General features: G+C 34.8%; 1 protein-coding gene across 1 annotated transcript in view; it reads right to left on the bottom strand.

The window, feature by feature from the left end:
• Positions 1 to 20209, bottom strand: part of TXNDC16 (thioredoxin domain containing 16) — a 126489-nt gene that overhangs the window by 31639 nt on the left and 74641 nt on the right. Inside the window, 5 exon segments of the mRNA XM_079121664.1 lie at positions 10521 to 10657; positions 11211 to 11379; positions 15047 to 15106; positions 15645 to 15788; positions 18977 to 19100. Of these exon segments, the coding sequence (XP_078977790.1) occupies positions 10521 to 10657; positions 11211 to 11379; positions 15047 to 15106; positions 15645 to 15788; positions 18977 to 19100 (634 nt within the window).

Below are 20209 nucleotides of genomic sequence, written 5' to 3'. Positions count from 1 at the left end.
ATAGCAACAAATAACATTCTCAGAAATAGTATTGGTCAGAAAAAATACCTTCTGTGTACACTTCCTTTAAAACTTACTGAAAGATACACTCCTATGAAACGAGAGATAAAGAGAAAGAATTTAAGGATAGATAAGTTGTGATATTAAAAATCAAGGCAGTTTATAATGCCATGGAAAACTATTCATGTAAAAATAATTGCTATATGTATTGTGTAAAAGATGAATGCAAAACATTAATTTGAAATTCAAATAAAAATGTTGACTTAATAGATGGATACAGGTAAAGGTATGTACAGAAGATGGATTAATAGCTGGACCAATGTATAGGTATGTACAACATTGGCAGATATAGATGATGGGTCTGTGAGTGTTCACATGTCTTTCAACTCTGCTATATGTTTGAAAATTTTCATCATAAAATGTTAGAAAAGTAAATACAAGAGATTTTGGGGAGACAAATGTTTAATGAAAAAAAATCCTTATCAATAATGATAACTGAACCCATAATACAAGGCTCCATACAAAGATGACAAAAGAAATTAAGAGCATCTTTATCTTCCTCAAGAGGGAGTCAAAAGTCATTGAAATGTTCTTTATAGATTCATTTTTAAAGAATATTTTCTCCAGCCCTGTAGAGATACAAACAAAAGAAGCATACTCTACACAGGAAAAAAAGAAAAAACAACTAAAACACTGGTGAAGCATAAAACAATCAGCAGACACCAAATGAGTTAAAATAATAAATATAAGTAGCTAATGCTTGCCCAGAAGAGAAAACAGACCAAAAAATGCAAAAAAGAAAAATAAGAGACTTTACCAAAAATATATTCAACATGTATTGAAAAACTAATTGAATAAATCAACTGTGTTTCTATACATCAGTGATGAATCAATTGAGAGAGAAATTAGGAAAACTATCCCATTCACAATAGCCTCAAAAATATAAAATTTCGGGAATAAATCTAACAAAAGAGGTGAAATAACTCTATAATAAAAACTACAGAACCCTAAAGAAAGAAATTGAAGAGAACCTAGAAGGTGGGAAAATATCCCATGTTCTTGGATAGGCAGAATTAATATTGTCAAAATGGCCTACTACCAAAAGTACTATATAAATTTAATGCAATTCCTATTAAAGTTCTGATGACGTTCTATATAGAAATAAAAAAAGCACTCAGGAAATTCATTTAGAAAAATAGAGACCCAGAATAGCCAAAGCAATCCTCAGCAAGAAAAATGAAGCAGGAACATTCACAATACCAGACTTTAAATCTTACTATAGTAACTATAGTAACAAAAATAGCATGGTACTGGAACCAAAACAGACACGAAGACTAATGGTACAGAATAAAAGACACAGACAAACACACAATAAATAGTTACCTCATCCTAGACAAAAGAACCATAAACGTACATTGTAGAAAAGACAACCTCTTCAACAAATGGTGCTGGGAAAACTGGAAATCGATATGTAATAAAATGAAATTAGACCCCTGTCTCTCACCCTGCACAAAACTCAACTCACGGTGGTTCAAGTATCTGGGCATTAGGCCAGAGACCCTGTGCCTACTAGAAGAAAAAGTAGGCCCAACTTTCCATCATGTCATCCTAGGAACTGAATTCCTCAAGAAGACTCCTCCTAAAGTGCAAGAAGTAAAATCAAGAATCAATAAATGGCTATTATCAAAAATACAAGCAAAAATAGCTGTTGGCGAGGATGTGGGGGAAAAGGTACACTCATACATTGCTGGTGGATAGCAAATTGGTGCAGCAACCAGGGAAAGCAGTATGGAGATTCCTTAGAAAACTTGGAATGAAACCACCATTTGACCCAGCTTTCCCACTCCTTGTCTATACCCAAAGAACTTAAAATCAGCATACTACAGTGACATACCCACATCAATGTTTATAGCAGCTCAACTCACAATAGCTAGATTGTGGAACCAACCAAGGTGCCCTTCAATAGATGAATGAAAAAGAATCTGTGCTGTATATACACACAATGGAATATTACTCAGCCATAAAGAAAAACAAAATTAGGGCATTTGCAGGTAAATGGATGGAGTTGGAGAAGATCATGCTAATCAAGATAAGCTAATCCCAAAAAACCAAAGGCCAAATGTTTTCTCGAAAAGTGGATGCTGATACATAATGGGGGAGGGAGGTTGGGGTAAGGAAAGAATGGAGGAACTTTGGATTGTGTAGGGGGAAATGAGGGGAGGGGAGGACAGGAGGGGATAGAGAATAAGAAAGATAGTGGAATGAAACAGACATCATTACCCTATGTACATGTATGATTACAGGAACAGTGCAACTCCACGTCGTGTACAACCAGAGAAATGAAAAGTTGCACTCCATTTGTGTACAATGAATCAAAATGCATTCTGCTATCATGTGTAACTACATAGAACAATAAAATTTAAAAGTGAAAGAATCAAAAAAATAAAATGGTATCAAACTAAAAAGCTTCATCATAGCAAATGAAACAATGAAGAATGTGAAGAGAGAGCTTACAGAATGGGAGAAAATCTTTGTCACCTGCATCTAAGAGCATCAATCTCTACAATATATAAAGATGTCAAAAAACTTAACAACAAAAACCAAATAATCCTATCAATAAATGGACAAAGGAACCGAACAGACACTCACAGAAGAAATACAATTAGTCAACAAATATATGAAGTCAACATCACTAGCAATTAGAGAAATGCAAATTAAAACTACACTGAGATTTCATAGCACTACAGTCAGAATGGCAATTATCAAGAAAACAAAACACTAAATGTGGGCGAAGATGTGGGGAAAAAGGTATACTCATACACTGCTGGTGGGAGGGCAAATTGGTACAATCACGCTGGAAAGCAGTATGGAGACTCTTCAGAAAACCTGGAATGAAACCACCATTTGACCCAGCTATCCCACTCCTCGGCATACACTCAAAGGACTTAAAATCAGCAGACTATAGTGAAGTGGCCACATCCATGTTCATAGCACCTGAATTCACAATAACTAAGGTATGGGACCAACTAGGTGCCCTTCAAAAGATGAACGGATTAAAAAATGTGATATATATGGAATGGAATATTTCTGAGTCATAAAGAAGAATGAAGTTGTGGCATTTGCCAGTAAATGGATGGAGATTATCATGCTAAGTGAAAGAAGCCAATCTCAAAAAACCAAAGGCTGAATGTTTGCATGTGTGGGTGAGGGAGGGAAAAGTGAAAGCTCACCAAATTGGACAGGGAAGGGAGTGGGGATGGGAATGGGAAAGACAGTAGAATGAACCAGACATAACTTTCCTATGTGCATTTACGAATACACAACCAGTGTAACTCCACATCATGTACAACCACAAAAATGAGTAGTTTAAGTCCATGTATATATCAAAGTACATTCTACTGTCATATATAACTAAAAAAAATACAAAAATTAAAAAGAAAAACTACTTGTGTATCAATAGGTAAAGTGAATAAAATAGAAAACATTAAAAGACATATACATACATACAGAGATACGAATTTATGGTGATGGTAACCTCACACATAAGCAGAGGAGAAAAATGAATAACTCAATTATTTAGAAAATGTTAAGTTGGTCTCTGGATTCATACCAAGACATCTAAATGGTTACAATATTTTTAATGAGAAAAAAAGTAAAAGAACACAGAGTAAAAAGGCAACAGAATTTGCATACAGTGGCATATTAATCAGTGTTAAAATGGAAGAAAATTCTGACACATGCTATAACAAGAATAATCTGAGTATATTATGCTAAATCAAGTAAAGCAGTCAGAAAAAGAAATACATGATTTCCCTTGTAGCCATATGAATATAAAACTGAAAATAGAATGGTAGTGACAAAGGCAGGGAAGAGATGGGGTGGAGTTTAATGAATACAATGTTTCAGTTCTGCAAAATGAAAAGTGCTGAAGGTTATTTGTACAACAATTGAATATACTTAGTATTAGAGAGCTATACACTTAAGAGTGTATAGATGGTAAATTTTACATTAACATATGTTTTACTATGATTTTTTAAAAAATATTCATAATAAAAAGACTATATAAATTAAGACAATATTGTATGTTAAAGCACTAAAATACAGGTAAGTATTAACTGATATGATAAGGATTCTTCTTTTGGGGGGGCAATGGGGATTGAACCCAGGAGCCCTCTACTATTGAACCACGTTCTCGGCCTTTTACTGTTTAATTTTTATTTTGAGACAGTCTCACTAAATTGTTGAGCCTGGTTTTGAACTTGTGATCCTCCTGCCTCAGCTTCCTGAGTTGCTGGGATTACAGGCATGCACCACCATACCCAGCATAAGAATTTTTTACACCTAAAAGCAACAGGATACCAAAATCAATAGATTTGAGTGCAAATTTTAAACTACTACATAAAAAACTATTACCAAAGTTAAAAAACAAACAATAAACTAGGGAAAATAATTGGAAAACAATGACAAAAGCTTAATCTACTTAATCTATGAAGATTTCATATACTAATTCACTAGAGAAGCACTAAAATCCCATTTAAAAAAGAGTAGTATAGGGAGATCCAAGATGGTGGACTAGAGGGTGACTGCATCTCCCATTGCTCCAGAACTCAGGATTCAAGAAGGGGAGGTATTGAGAGACTCGGACCAACATAGAGCCACGGGGCAAGTCCCTCCCACACGGTGAAGCTCAGCCCGGGCGGCAGGCCCCGGATAGGGGCAGCTTCTTGGAGCAGGGCAGGGCAGCGAGAGTTTTCCCCAAGCAGCCCTGCTCTCTCCAGCAGCAGGTGCTATTCACAGCCAGCTTCTTGGAGCAGGCCTGCCTAATGGGAGCTTTTCCGCACAGAGCCAACCCCAAGCCCTGGACCAACTGGCAGGTCCTGGCCTGCATGTGGCTTCTGGGACCAAGGCAGACAGGGAGAGGCTTTTCTTGGGCAGCCTAGCTCCCTCAGGCAGGGGCAGGCCCTGTCTATATCCAGCTTCTAGGAGCAGGACCGCCCACTGAGAGGATTTCCAAGCAGAAACAGCCCTCAGCCCTGGACCCAGTAGCGGGCTAGGGGCAGCTTTCTTCGGAAGCACTGCATTATCAAATTCCTCTAAGACTTCAGGCTACTGAAGGCTGGAAGGTGATATACTGGAAATCTACATAGACACTATAAGCCAATGGAGGAAATCTGCCCACTGATATGAGAAAACAAGGGAAGAAAATGTCCCAAACAAACCTAGATACTATATCAATAAAACCCGATGACAGCACAGCAGAAGAAATGTCAGAAAGGGAGTTCAGAATGTACATAATTAAAGCAATCGGGGAACCAAACAAGGAGATGAAAGAGCAAATGCAGGCATTGAAGGATAAGATGAAAGAGCAAATGCAGGCATTAAATGATCGCACCAATCAACAGTTAAAAGACCAAATACGGGAAACAAGAGATCATTTCAATAAAGAGTTAGAGATATTGAAAAAAAAAAAAACAGAAATCCTTGAAATGAAGGAAACAATAAGCCAAGTTAAAAACTCCATAGAAAGCATAACCAATAGGATAGAACACCTGGAAGACAGAACCTCAGACATTGAAGACAAAATATTTAATCTTGAAAATAAAGTTGACCAAACAGAAAAGATGGTAAGAAATCATGAACACAATCTCCAAGAACTATGGGATATCATGAAAAGGCCAAATTTAAGAATTATTGGGATTGAGGAAGGCACAGAGAAACAAACCAAAGGAATGAACAATCTATTCAATGAAATAATATCAGAAAATTTCCCAAATCTGAAGAATGAAATAGAAAACCAGGTACAAGAGACTTATAGGACTCCAAATATACAAAATTACAACAGACCCACACCAAGGCACATTATCATGAAAATACCTAACATACAAAATAAAGACAGAATTTTAAAGGTTCTAAGAGAAAAGAATCAAATTACATTCAGGGGGAAACCAGTAAGAATATCAGCAGATTTTTCAGTCCAGACCCTAAAAGCTAGACGGGCCTGGAACAACATTTACCAAGCCGTGAAAGAAAGAAAACGGATGCCAACCAAGAATCTTTTTTTTTTTTTTAATTTATTTTTATTGTAAACAAACGGGATACATGTTGTTTCTGTTTATACATGGAGTAACAGCATACCATTCAACCCAGAATGTTATACCAGGGAAAACTTACTTTCAGATTTGATGACGAAATAAAATCCTTCCATGAAAACAAAGCTAAAAGAATTTACAAAAAGAAAGCCGGCATTACAGAACATTCTCAGCAAAATATGCCATGAGGAAGAGATGAAAAACAATGATGCAAATCAGCAACGGGAGGAACTAGCCTAAAGGAATAGTCAAATAAAGGAGAAACCAAATCATGTCAAAAACAAAAATGAGTCAAATGATTGGGAATACAAATCATATCACAATAATCACCCTGAATGTTAATGGCCTGAACTCATCAATCAAAAGACATAGACTGGCAGATTGGATTAAAAAGAAAAAATCCAACAATATGCTGCCTGCAAAGGACTCATCTCATAGAAGAGATACCCACAGACTAAAGGTGAAACAATGGGAAAAAACAGCATGCACATGGACACAGCAAAAAAGCTGGAGTATCCATCCTCATTTCAGATAATGTGCACTTCAAGCCAAAACTAGTCAGAAGGGATAAAGAAGGACATTACATACTGCTTAAGGGAAGCATAAATCAGCAAGACATAACAATCATAAATATCTATGCCCCAAACATTGGCTCATCCATGTATGTCAAACAAATCCTTCTCAATACCAGAAATCAAATAGACCACAACACAATGATACTAGGTGATTTTAACATACCTCTCTCACCACTGGACAGATCTTCCAAACAAAAACTGAATAAAAAAACCACAGATCTCAATAACACAATCAACAATTTACACTTAACCAACTTATATAGAATATACCATCCAAAAAAGAACGAATACACTTTCTTCTCAGCAGCACATGGATCCTTCTCTAAAATAGACCATGTTTTATGCCACAAAGCTACTGCTAGCAAATACAAGAAGATAGAGATACTACCTTGTATTCTATCAGATCATAATGGAGTGAAATTAGAAATAAATGACAGAATAAAAAACAGAAACTTCTCCAATACCTGGAGATTAAATAATATGCTATTATATGATGAATGGATAACAGAAGACATCAGGAGGGAAATAAAAAATCTTAGAAGTAAACGAGAACAAAGACACATCATATCAAAATCTCTGGGAAACTATGAAAGTAGTACTTAGAGGAAAATTTATTTCATGGAGTGCATTCAACAAAAGAAGTAAAAATCAACAAATAAACGACTTAACACTACAGCCCAAAGCCCTAGAAAAAGAACGGACCAACACCAAAAGTAGTAGAAGACAGGAAATAGTTAAAATCAGAGCCGAAATCAACGAAATTGAAACAAAAGAAACAATCGAAAAAATTGACAAAATAAAGAGTTGGTTCTTTGAAAAAATAAACAAAATTGATAAACCCTTAGCCACACTAACAAAGAGAAAGAGGGAGAAAACTCAAATTACTAAAATTCGGAATGAACAAGGAAATATCACAACAGACACAAGTGAAATACAAAACATAATTAGAAGCTATTTTGAAAATCTATACTCCAACAAAACAGAAAACCTCGAAGACATCAACAAGTTTCTAGAGACATATGAATGACCTAAACTGAACCAGGAGGACACACACAACTTAAATAAATCAATTTCAAGCAATGAAATAGAAGAGGTTATCAAAAGCCTACCAACAAAGAAAAGTCCAGGACCAGATGGGTTCTCAGCCGAGTTCTCCAAAACCTTTTAAGAAAAGCTCATTCCAATACTCCTCAAAGTAGTCCATGAAATAGAAGAGGAGGGAACCCTCCCAAACTCATTCTATGAAGCCAATATCACCCTGATACCTAAACCAGACAGAGACACATCGAGGAAAGAAAATTTCAGACCAATATCCTTAATGAACATCGAAGCAAAAATTCTCTCAACAAAATGTTAGCAAATCACATACAAAAATATATTAAAAAGATAGTGCACCACAATCAAGTGGGTTTTATCCCAGGGATGCAAGGTTGGTTCAACATCTGAAAATCAATAAATGTCATTCACCATATCAACAGACTTAAAGTTAAGAATCACATGATTATTTTGATAGACGCAGAAAAAGCATTCATTAAAATACAGCACCCCTTCATGCTCAAAACACTAGAAAAAATAGGGATAGTGGGAACATTCCTTAACATTGTAAAGGCCATCTATGCTAAGCCCATGGCCAATATCATTCTAAATGGTGAAAAACTGAAAGCATTCCCCCTAAAAACTGGAACAAGACAGGGATGCCCTCTTTCACCACTTCTATTCAACACTGTCCTTGAAACTCTAGCCAGAGCAATTAGACAGATCAAGGAAATTAAAGGGATATGAATTGTAAAAGAAGAACTCAAACTATCCCTGTTCGCTGATGACATGATTATATATTTAGAGGAACCTGGAAACTCCACCAGAAAACTTTTAGAACTCATAAGTGAATTCAGTAAAGGTTACAAGATCAATGCTCATAAATCCAATGCATTTTTATACATAAGTGATGAATCTTCAGAAAGAGAAGTTAGGAAAAATACCCCATTCACAATAGCCTCGAAAAAAATAAAAATACTTGGGCATCAAATTAACAAAAGAGGTGAAAGACCTCTACAATGAGAACTACAGAACACTAAAGAAAGAAATTAAAGAAAACCTTAGAAGATGGAAAGATCTCCCATGTTCTTGGATAGGCAGAATTAATATTGTCAAAATGGCCATACTACCAAAAGTGCTAAACAGATTCAATGCAATTCCAATTAAAATCCCAATGACATACCTTACAGAAATAGAGCAAGCAATCATGAAATTCATTTGGAAGAATAAGAAACCCAGAATAGCTAAAGCAATCCTTCGCAGGAAAAATGAAGCAGGGGGTATCGCAATACCCGAACTTCAACTTTATTACGAAGCAATAGTAACAAAGACGGCATGGTACTGGTACCAAAATAGACAGGTAGATCAATACAGAATAGAGGACACGGACACAAACCCAAATAAATACAACTTTCTAATACTAGACAAAGGTGCCAAAAATATGCAATGGAGAAAAGATAGCCTCTTCAACAAATGGTGCTGGGAGAATTGGAAATCCATATGCAACAGAATGAAACTAAACCCATATCTCTCACCCTGCACAAAACTCAACTCAAAATGGATTAAGGACCTTGGAATCAGACCAGAGACTCTGCAGATTATAGAAGAAAAAGTAGGTCCCAATCTTCAACATGTCGGCCTAGGACCAGACTTCCTCAACAGGACTCCCATAGCACGAGAAATAAAAGCAAGAATCAATAACTGGGATAGATTCAAACTAAAAAGCTTTCTCTCAGCAAAGGAAACTATCAGTAATGTGAAGAAAGAGCCTACAGAGTGGGAGAATATCTTTGTCAATCATACTTCAGATAGAGCACTAATCTCCAGAATCTATAAAGAACTCAAAAAACTCTACACCAACAATACAAATAATCCAATCGACAAATGGGCTAAGGAAATGAACAGACACTTCACAGAAGAAGATGTACAAGCAATCAACAAACATATGAAAAAATGTTCAACATCTCTAGTAATAAGAGAAATGCAAATCAAAACCACCCTAAGATTCCATTTCACCCCAATTAGAATGGCGATTATCAAAAATACAAGCAACAATAGGTGTTGGCAAGGATGTGGGGAGAAAGGTACACTCATACATTGCTGGTGGGGCTGCAAATTAGTGCACCCACTCTGGAAAGCAGTGTGGAGATTCCTTAGAAAACTTGGAATGGAACCACCATTTGACCCAGCTATCCCACTCCTTGGTCTATACCCAAAGGACTTAAAATCAGCACACTACAGAGATACAGCCACATCAATGTTCATAGCTGCTCAATTCACCATAGCCAGATTGTGGAACCAACCTAGATGTCCTTCAATTGATGAGTGGATAAAGAAACTGTGGTATATATATATATACAATGGAATATTACTCTGCCATAAAGAACGATAAAATTATGGCATTTGCAGGCAAATGGATGCAGTTGGAGAATATCATGCTAAGTGAGATAAGCCAATCTCAAAAAACCAAAGGATGAATGATCTCGCTGATAAGCCAATGATGACACATAATGGGGGGTGGGAAGGGTTAGTGTTAGGGTTAGGGAGGGGGGCAAGAATGGAGGAAGGACTGTATAGAGGGAAAAGAGGGGTGGGAGGGGTGGGGGGTGGAAGGGAAAAAAATAACAGAATGAATCAAACAACATTACCCTATATAAATATATGATTACACAAATGGTATGCCTTACTCCATGTACAAACAGAGTAACAACATGTATCCCATTTGTTTACAATAAAATTTTTTTAAAAAGAGTAGTATATATAACACACAATGAGTAACAAGTGTTTAACTATGTATTATATAATTTAAAACTCTACTTACCTGTTGCCATAGTTGGACTAAATAGTCCCAGTACTGACACACTAGAATAGGTGAGCAAGTCTTTATATAATTCCCCACTTAAATATTCTTCTGCTTCCTGGATCAATGTTATATTTACTGGATATGAAATCCTGTTGCTAGATGAATATACAACCATATTCAAAATTAATTTTTAAAGATATCTTTCAGTTTGTTAAAAAAACATTGAACTTAGCAAGCAATATATTACATAGGATAAATCTGACAAAGCAAAGACAACTAAATACTATTTGTTTATTTTATGGGACCAGGGCACCAACCCCAGGATCTTGCACATATGAAGCAAGTGTTCTACCACTGAGTTACAACCCCAGCACCACCCCCCACCTTTTTTTTTTTTTTTAAATTTTGAGACAGTTTTACTAAATTGTCCAGGTTGATCTCAGACTTTCAATCCTCATGCCTCAGCCCACCATGCTTCACCAATAATTTTTAAAAAATCATGTTCAATAAACAGAATGATCATCTCCCCAAAAATGATGCAATGTGCATTGAAGCTCCTTATCAATATTTACTCTGTGATCTGTTAAGGAATCCATCCTTAATAAAGATGTCATCCTTAACAAAGGATGTCAACAAACTGTGAATTAGAACGTCTACAGAACTCCTCCCGCCCAAATTAAAAATCTTATAGAGAAGCTGAATACTTACAGTTGTATAAACTTCAGGAGACCTTCAGTTCCTAGCATACCAACATATGATACTGGGTTCTCACCTTTCTTGTACATCTTTACGGTGGGAAATTCAGTGACATTTTGCTTAGTACATACATCAGACCAATCTGCACAGTTTATTCTAGTAAGCAGCATAGTGGACGTGTCTAAATTAAAGGAAAATGCACATTTTGTAAATATTAATGCTGAATATCATCTGCTTAGAATCTTCATTGTCTTCCTAGCCCACTGATTTTCACCTCTCTGTGGGAACACTCCTGCTGAAACACTCTTCCTTTGATTTTTGTGACAACTCCCCCATCAGCTTCTTTCCTACCTCTCCACCTTCTTTTTGGTCCTCCTTGTAGGCCATTCTGCTAGAGAGAATTAGGAGTTCCTCAAGGCTCCATTTAAACTACTTTCTCTTCTTGTTCAACACTGTGCTCCCAGACAATCTCAATAACCAACAACCTGAATCCAAAAATGTGTATCCTTGGCCCAGATTCCTCCTTGAAGTTCTGGAACCACATAACCTTACTACCTTTTCTGTTTATCTGTGAATGGAAACATCCTCAAATCCTACATGTTCATATGTCTAAGACCAAATATGGTTTTCCTCCCTGTGTATGTGGTGAAAGGTGTTACTCTTGTGCAATTCACAGAACAAAGCATCACCCTTTATGCCTCCCCATTTCCGAGCCCCCCCATGTCTCATCGATGAGCATGCCTTTTCAATTTTATCACTTAAAGTCTGAATATCTCTAATTGTTCTCCATTTCTCTTTACTGTCACTACTCTAGTCGTAATTTCTCCTAATATCTCTAATTGTTCTCCATTTCTCTTTACTGTCACTACTCTAGTCGTAATTTCTCCTAACTACAACAGGCTTCTAACTCACTTCCCTGGACCCAGTGTCTCTACAATAATCCTAGACATATCTTTTCAAAAACTCAAGTCTGTCCTGGTGCCAGCCTACTCCCCACAACCCTGTTTTGTACCAAATTCCCTACTTGTCCCACCACCAAGCTTGCAGTTAGATCTTTTTCATTGTTTGTGATTACTTATGGAAGGTCCTGATTTACATCAGATTCCTCTGATATGTGCTCCTTTATCTGTTTATGAATTAGGTACTCCTTTGTGTAGTTATATGATTAATGTCTGCTCCTACCAAGAGAGCTCCTTGAGAGCCATGAACACTGACTTTCAGCATCTAGAGCAGCCCTGACATGAAGCACCTTTAACAAACACGTGAATAAATGACATATGTGAAACTAACTCGTATAGAGTTTCACGCCCATCTAAATACTATAATTTCAGCCTAAAATTACATATTGGAATTCAAAGCAGAAAGTCCTACTTGTTCTATAATAATGCATGTAAAGTTCTTTGAAATTTGTAAATTATTGGGTGAAAAAGAGATCAAAAATCAAAACAACCACACAATTCACATTTTGAAACATAAAATTCTAATAAAAATAAACTTTATCATATGAAATAAGAAGTCTCTGTATATCAATTTAGGATACAGTCTAACTAAATGATTCAAATTGTGAGATGCAATGTTTAAAAATATTTTATCACCAAAAAATTTTTAATAATGAAAATGCATCTTTATATTTTCAGAGATGTTTATTATAGCTCATAAAGGCAATGACTTATCACTTAAGATTTAGTATTACCATTCTGATAAAACAAGCAGTGCTTAATTCAGCATTGTATTCCTAGTGCATAGCACAAGGTGTGTTACACACAAAAATGTATGGATGAACAAATTTCAAGAACAAATTTTGAACTTTTGAAAGTATATTAGTAACTGAACAATATATATCATATAAACAAAGATAAATTCTTATCCCTTCCCAAACCAAACCTCTAAATCCTTTTCCAGAAAGTTCTCTTATTCTTTAATCATGTCCTCAACAAGTGTCAAGTGATTCTTGCTCACATGGAGTGCCATCTTATATTACCACCCAAGTTCAGAATATAGATGTTCTTTCCATTTAGTAAGCATCCTCAACCCATCCACTTCTGCTAAAAATATCACTTTGTACCTACAAAGTTGAAATTTTAATATTATCTTTAAAACTGGAAAAGGAACAGAGATACATTTTATTAAAAGTTATAGGGCTACTTATGCTGAAGTTATTGCAAAATTTTTTATTTTCTTTTCTATAACATGGTTTCAGTGTTTACTCATATTTCAATCTGAATAGTCTAATATTGTGAGATAGCTACCATATTATCTTCCTCTTTATCAATACATTAATTTCAAATAGAACTCCTACCGTGAAGGAGAAAAAAAGATTCTTTCATAGTATGCTATGTCAAGTATAAAAATTTGACATTTGCTGCCACCTTGTGACCGAGTAAAAAATATTCTTGGACTGAGATGAAAAAAGATATTTCTCTCAGAAAGTCAACGTAGAAGGGAAATTAACAGGACAAATATCAAGAGTACTACAATTTCCTAATTTAAAAAGTTTTAGAACAGGTTGAACATCCCTAATCTAAATGTCTGAAATACAAAATTCTCCAAAATCTGAATGTTTTTGAGTGCCGACATGAACTCCAAAAGTAGAAAATTCTGCATCTAGCCTCATATAACAAATCTGTCAAATTTTAAGTGCATTAACAATACTATATAGTGCTGGGGTTGTGACTCAAGTGGTAGAGCACTTGCCTAGCATGTGTGAGGCACTGGATTCAATTCTCAGCACCACATATAAATAAACAAATAAAATAAAGGTCCATCAACATCTAAAAAAAATTTTTTTTAATATTATATAAAATTTTCTTCAGGCTATATGTATAGCATACACATGAAACACAAATGAATTTCATATTAAGACTTGAGTCCCACCCCCAATGTATCTCATTATATGCAAATATTCCAAATTCTAAAAAAGTTCAAAATATAGGACACTATAGTTTTATATATATATACTATGCATTTCTCAATTAAGCCCCAAGCACTTCCAAAATAGTTCATTTGTGTGACATCTGAATATTAACATGATTGCTATTCATAAATAACATACTGAATGAAAAAGAAACAAGTAGTGGATTGGTTATCTGCCTTTTTATTCTATAAACACACATATCTCAAAAGTAACTTTACCAGAGTAGCCAAGAATAAGCCTATTTAACTATAATAGCTTCTATTTACAAGAAAAACAGAAGGCAACCATATTACAGATACAAAATGCATTACCATCTGTCATATTCAAATGATTACAAAATATTACCACACACCTTATCCATTGCTATCCCTTTACTAGCAGGTCTTCCCACTTCTCCCAATGTCTTTGCTGGAACGATGGCTTAGATTTTTTAGTTAAAGTCCAATCAATCCTTGTTCTCTTATTTGACTACCACTGGTTGAGGTTTCACAGAAAAGTCAAAGATTCCGATTATTAAAAAATATCCTAGTCAATGAAGAACTAATTATAAAAATTCATGAACACAGGGATCTTGGATATTTTATTAGACTGTGACACTAGGTCTTTCCTGTCCAATTTTTATCTTCAGTATTTACTAATCATTGACACTCAGTAAATGATTGCTGAATGACTGAATTCAGCCAAAAAGGTCACTGGTACACTGTATAGCCACAAGTACTTAATACATGAACCCTCCTGTTTCTATTAGAAGTCCAATGAGATAATCAAAGTGAAGACTTCTAAGCATTTTTGCTACTGTTAATTTAACCTTGGATACATAAACATAACAATCTGAAATTTTATGTGATTTTCTATAGCTTTAGTATGACACCATTTTACAAAAAGACTACAGCTCAGAATCAAAAAAATAAGCATGCATATCACAGTATAATACCTTTTAATTTAACTGCCACATCAATATAGGACTGTAGAAATGCCATGGATACTGCATGCCCTACATTAAAATTAAAAAAAAAATTCAATAGCTATTATAAGATGTTTATCTCCAAAGCACCCATACTTACATATAACAAACAAAGATTTATGGGTTTTCCCAAAATTAATTCCAAATAATATAGTAGAGAGTCCCCAATATTGGTCAATCACTTAAAAGGGTTCCAAAACTAATTCTCTACATTCATACTGCAAGTAATATAGTTGAATGACTATTATTTGAAGATAAAAGCATATATTTCCTATAAGTCTACAAGAATTGTTAATATATTAAAATTATTGACATGAATCAATAATTTTCAAAATTAGCTAAATATCTACTGTAATGATTAATCTTCAATTTGTAAGTCATATATGTAGAGATACATAAAATCAGTTTTATTCTTTAGAATCAACTAGAAGTAAATGTTTCAATATGTGCAGTCCAACTTGGGACATATGAAAGCTGTTATTTTACAATGTGCACTTTATAGAATGCAAAAATAATTCTACTTTAAATGTTCAAATATGTATTACAGTCTCTACAGGCTCATACTCACAACCAGCATAGAAGAGCACTATGCTGTCAGAAGCCATTACTGTTGCATTAAATGTCTCTTCTGTTAGTTCCACTGTCAGTTCCAAAGATAACTGTCTCTTCCTATCTCTGTAAACAGTTTCTGCCACTTCATCATCTTGAATATCTAAAATGTTTAAAAATAAACTAATTTAGGTTTTATAGTTAAAAGTATTTAAACTTATCATAAGCAAGAAAATGAAAATTTGGTACTTTATAAAAACTTTTAAATGCACACTAAGTAGTTAAAATGTATATTTAGGAGACTTTTCAGTTGCCTGGCTTCCTATCTGAAATTACCCTGAGATGCTTTCTGATCCAGAAGTTAAAGTTCAGTCAATTCCAGAAACAATTATTTATTTTTGTTCTACAAATAATATAAACATTGCTATTTTCTTTCCAATCACTATATTAATTTATAATTCTAAAAGACTACTATACATATTTGACAGTGCTTATTTAGCTTCTATTATATGACAAGCACTGTGGTAAATACTAGAGCAAATGTTAAAAATAGCAGTCACAGTCTCTGACCATATGGAGCTTCCATCTATAGAAAAACCAGACAATAAACTAATAATGAGTAAATATGCAATGATAAACTAACAGTTTATGAAGGAAAATAAGAGACACAGTGAGAGTTTGTAACAGGAAAATTTAGATTAGGAGATGCAAATCCTGCCAGGTAGAGCATCAAGAAAAGAATGTTTTAGACAAAGAATAACATATGCAAGCCTCTGAGACATAAAAGAGTTTAGCAATATACTAGGGACTGAGAGAAGGAAAATAACTAAAGAGAGACAGGACTGAAGGAATAAATGGCATGAAATGGCCATCACCTACCCTGAAGGACTATAAGAGAACAAATAGCTAAGAATTGGTTTTATCCTAAGTGCATGAAGTTATGAACAGATTCTGAATATGTGAAAATCTGTCATTAATTTAGATAGATTAATCAATATATTGCTAGATCATAGATCTATCCATTCATTCATGTATGTGGTTAAGAGGGACTGGCAGTCTTTCTTGCTTCTTGTCACAACTGCCTTAGACTGATGCCTCTCTGGGCCTCAACTGTTCAATGTAAATTCCATAAAGCTGTAAGAGTAATACTAAATTAGGATATTTTTAAACGCCACACTCAATGACACTTAAAAGTTATGTCCTCAATACCAAAATTAGTAAAGGTCTATTTTCTTACGTACTGCATGTTCTTTTCCTTCTTATTCACATATTCTCATTTTCTTATCAGTCATCATCTTTCAGAGGGGCGCAATGCTGGGGATAAAACTCAGGGGCACTTTACCACTGAGCTATATCTCTAGTCCTTTCTCATTTTATATTTTGAGACAGTGTCTCACTACTTTGCCCAGACTGGCCTCAAACTTGTGATCCTTCTGTCTCAACTTCCCAAGTCGGTGGGACTGCAGAAATGCACCACCACACATGGCTTTTTTTTTTTTTTTTTCCAGTCTTTTTTCTCAATTCATCCCTTTTCTTATTTTATTCCAATACTTCCTTTCCTCTTTATTTTACTACACTTAATAAGGAACCCTCACTTGTAAATTCACTCCTCAGCTCTACCTTCAACCTACTCAACACATACACACTATTTGTAGGCATATGTTTCTTTCCTTTTTTTCATGTTGCCCTTTTGCAGAACCCAAACCGTCTCATGCTGATTCACACTTTGTCCTTTGCAGAACGTTTGCCTTTGAGAACCACTCTCAGATGGTGACAAAGTCTATCCTAACCCTCTTCTAGTTTTCCTGTGCAAATGGGAGGGATACAAAGGAAGGGAAGTTTATGAATATGGACATATCATCATACAGTATTATGAGCCAATATGGAAGATGGAAAAAATAAAAGAGGAAAATCTGCAGAAGAAATACTATGAGGAGGAAAGCAGGTAGCAGCAGACAGAAAAGGCAGCACCAGAAGGCAAACTAAGGCCCAAGACTTAGGAAGCAATAGCGAGGGCATGGTCAAGACAATCTTGAAACAGGCAACTCCCACTGAAGACAGAAATGTTAATGAACTATGACTGGGACGAGTCCCCTAACTCAGAGGTAGCATGCATGAGCCAAAACAGGAACAAGGCAGGGAACAAGAAACCAGAACCTAGGTCTGCCTATGTAATTCTTAAGCTGTGGGGAATCCAGAGAGGAACGCAAGCAATTCTAACCTCTGCCAATCAGAAAAGAACTGATCTAAGCTTAAACCAGGAAAGTGGTCACTGGCAACAGTTAAATTTCTTATTAAATTTATAATGTAGATTTTGGTCATAATAATGAATGGACCTCATGAAAAGGATGTAAATCGCTTCCTTCTTAAAGCTCATAATGATATTATATAAAATATTCACTAAATGGCACACAAAAATGAACAAAACATAATCCTTGATTGAGAGATTTCAACTACTGGAAAAGAGAGAAAAGAAAATAATAGATTACAGAATATGGTTCATGTTATTTTTTAAAAAGTATTAGGAATGACGATAGTAAATAAGTTTCACATCAGGAACCTTAATTTCTAGTTCAGGTTCCACCATGTACTCAGGCAAATCACATAACTCTGTAGAAATACTCTTTATCTTTAAAATGAAGGTGGCATAAGTTAGTTTAGAAGGTGACATTCAATGTAAATAATGTGTGGTAGAAAAATTTCAAGTACTGTAGAATATTTAAAATTTTGAGCAATTAAAAAATAACTTAAAAAGAAATATTAAAATGTTATTGAAATTTATCCTCTATTCTGTTAATAATCAGACTCATTTACAACTACAAACACTATAAAATTTAATTTCCTAATAGGAATAATAAAATGAAATATGTTATAATGGGAGAAGGGAGGGAGGATGGGAAGGAGGACGAGAGGGAAATGGGTGGGAAAAAGGAGGATCATGAACTGAAACTGAATTTCATGCACATATGAGTTTGTCAGGATGAACCCAAATACTATGCATAGCTATAAAGCTATAATTTAAAAAATGAAATATGTTGTAGCCTATGGATGGAGTTTTAAACATGAAGCAGGCCAAAAGGACTGAAAGAACTGATTTGGAGGATAAAGCACAGCTGTGGGAAGTTAAAGCCTAATGCGTACCAAGAAAGGTATGCACTAAGCAAACACAGCATTCTTACATCTTTTTACCTAATCAACTTGATAAAATGTGTTCAAAATAAATTTTTCCAGGTTGCTTCACATAGTCTTCAATGTGATACTAGCTATGAAAAAGTTAATCCACTGTAAATTTCACCAACCTCATGGGTGTTGGGACAGGAAGGGGGGGGGTGGCAGGCATTAAAATATTACCCATATCTGGATCTTCCATGTCATCATCTTCATCTTCTTGTGTTTCCTCAATGTGCATATTATTTTCCACATGGGAAATTATTAAATTGACATCATGTAACTCCAAAAATTCCACTGGTACTTCCTAGAAATATGTTATTTTTTTTAAAAAATCACTAAACACTAAAATATAGCATAGCATATTAATATAAAATGTTCTATTTAACACTAAAATGAAAGTAAACTTTGAATTTTTCTCAAGAAAAAACAAAAAAGGAAATACACAATTACTATGACAAGAAAAGCATCTGAAGCATCCCCCTAAGACAGTGTGTACTACTGAAAAAGGTGACAAAAAGAGGGACTGGCAGTCTTTCTTGCTTCTTGTCACAACTGCCTTAGACTGATGCCTGTGAAACATTTGACCTAATAAATAGCAACTCCCACTCCAATATAGAATAGAAATATACATAGCTTTATTGCAAATGAAGCCAATTAAAATCAGTTAATTTTATATTCTACAGATAATAATACTTTATTTAAAATAATTCCAAGTCGGGAGCAGTGACACTAGCTTGTAATTCCAGCCGCTTGGGAGGCTGAGGCAGGAGGATGGAGAGTTCAGTCAGCCTCAGCAATGTAGTGAGGCATAAGCAATTCAGTGAGGCCTGTCTCTAAATAAAATATATATATAAAATAATTCCACTAAGAAGTTCAATTTCCTATTTAATTATAAACATAAAATGTTCTCAGGTATTTTAAGCATATCAAATTCTGTTCTGTTGAGATCAATATTATTCCATCAAGATTTTTTCACTAATATCTAACTATTACATTTTAAAAACATGAATATTTTAGGTCATTAGATTATTTTAGAAAATCATCCCTGACTATAACTATACAATGTAATATAGCTATAATAGAACTTCAAATGTTTATTCTTTCATATAACATATCTTTATCTTTTTAATATTATACTCAAAACAAATTTTTACTTCTGCAGAAATATAATGGAGTTAAAAGGTAGAAGAATCAAAGTAAATCAAATTGACTTATTCCAAATATAATATAGAAATTTTGTATATAAACTTTTTGACTTAAGCATAACATTCACATAGAAAAGAACACAGAGTTTGAGGGTACGCATCGATGAATTTTTACAAAGAGGTCATGCCTGTATAAGAACTGCATAGATCAAGATATAAAACATTACTAGCACCCTAGTGGCCATCATCTATGCCCCTCCTTCATTTC

The sequence above is a fragment of the Sciurus vulgaris genome, assembly GCF_902686455.1.
Source record: "Sciurus vulgaris genome assembly, chromosome: 2".
NCBI classification, from domain to species: domain Eukaryota; kingdom Metazoa; phylum Chordata; class Mammalia; order Rodentia; family Sciuridae; genus Sciurus; species Sciurus vulgaris.
The sequence above is the reverse complement of the archived record's forward strand: the minus strand, read 5'-3'. Positions and strand labels throughout refer to the sequence as shown.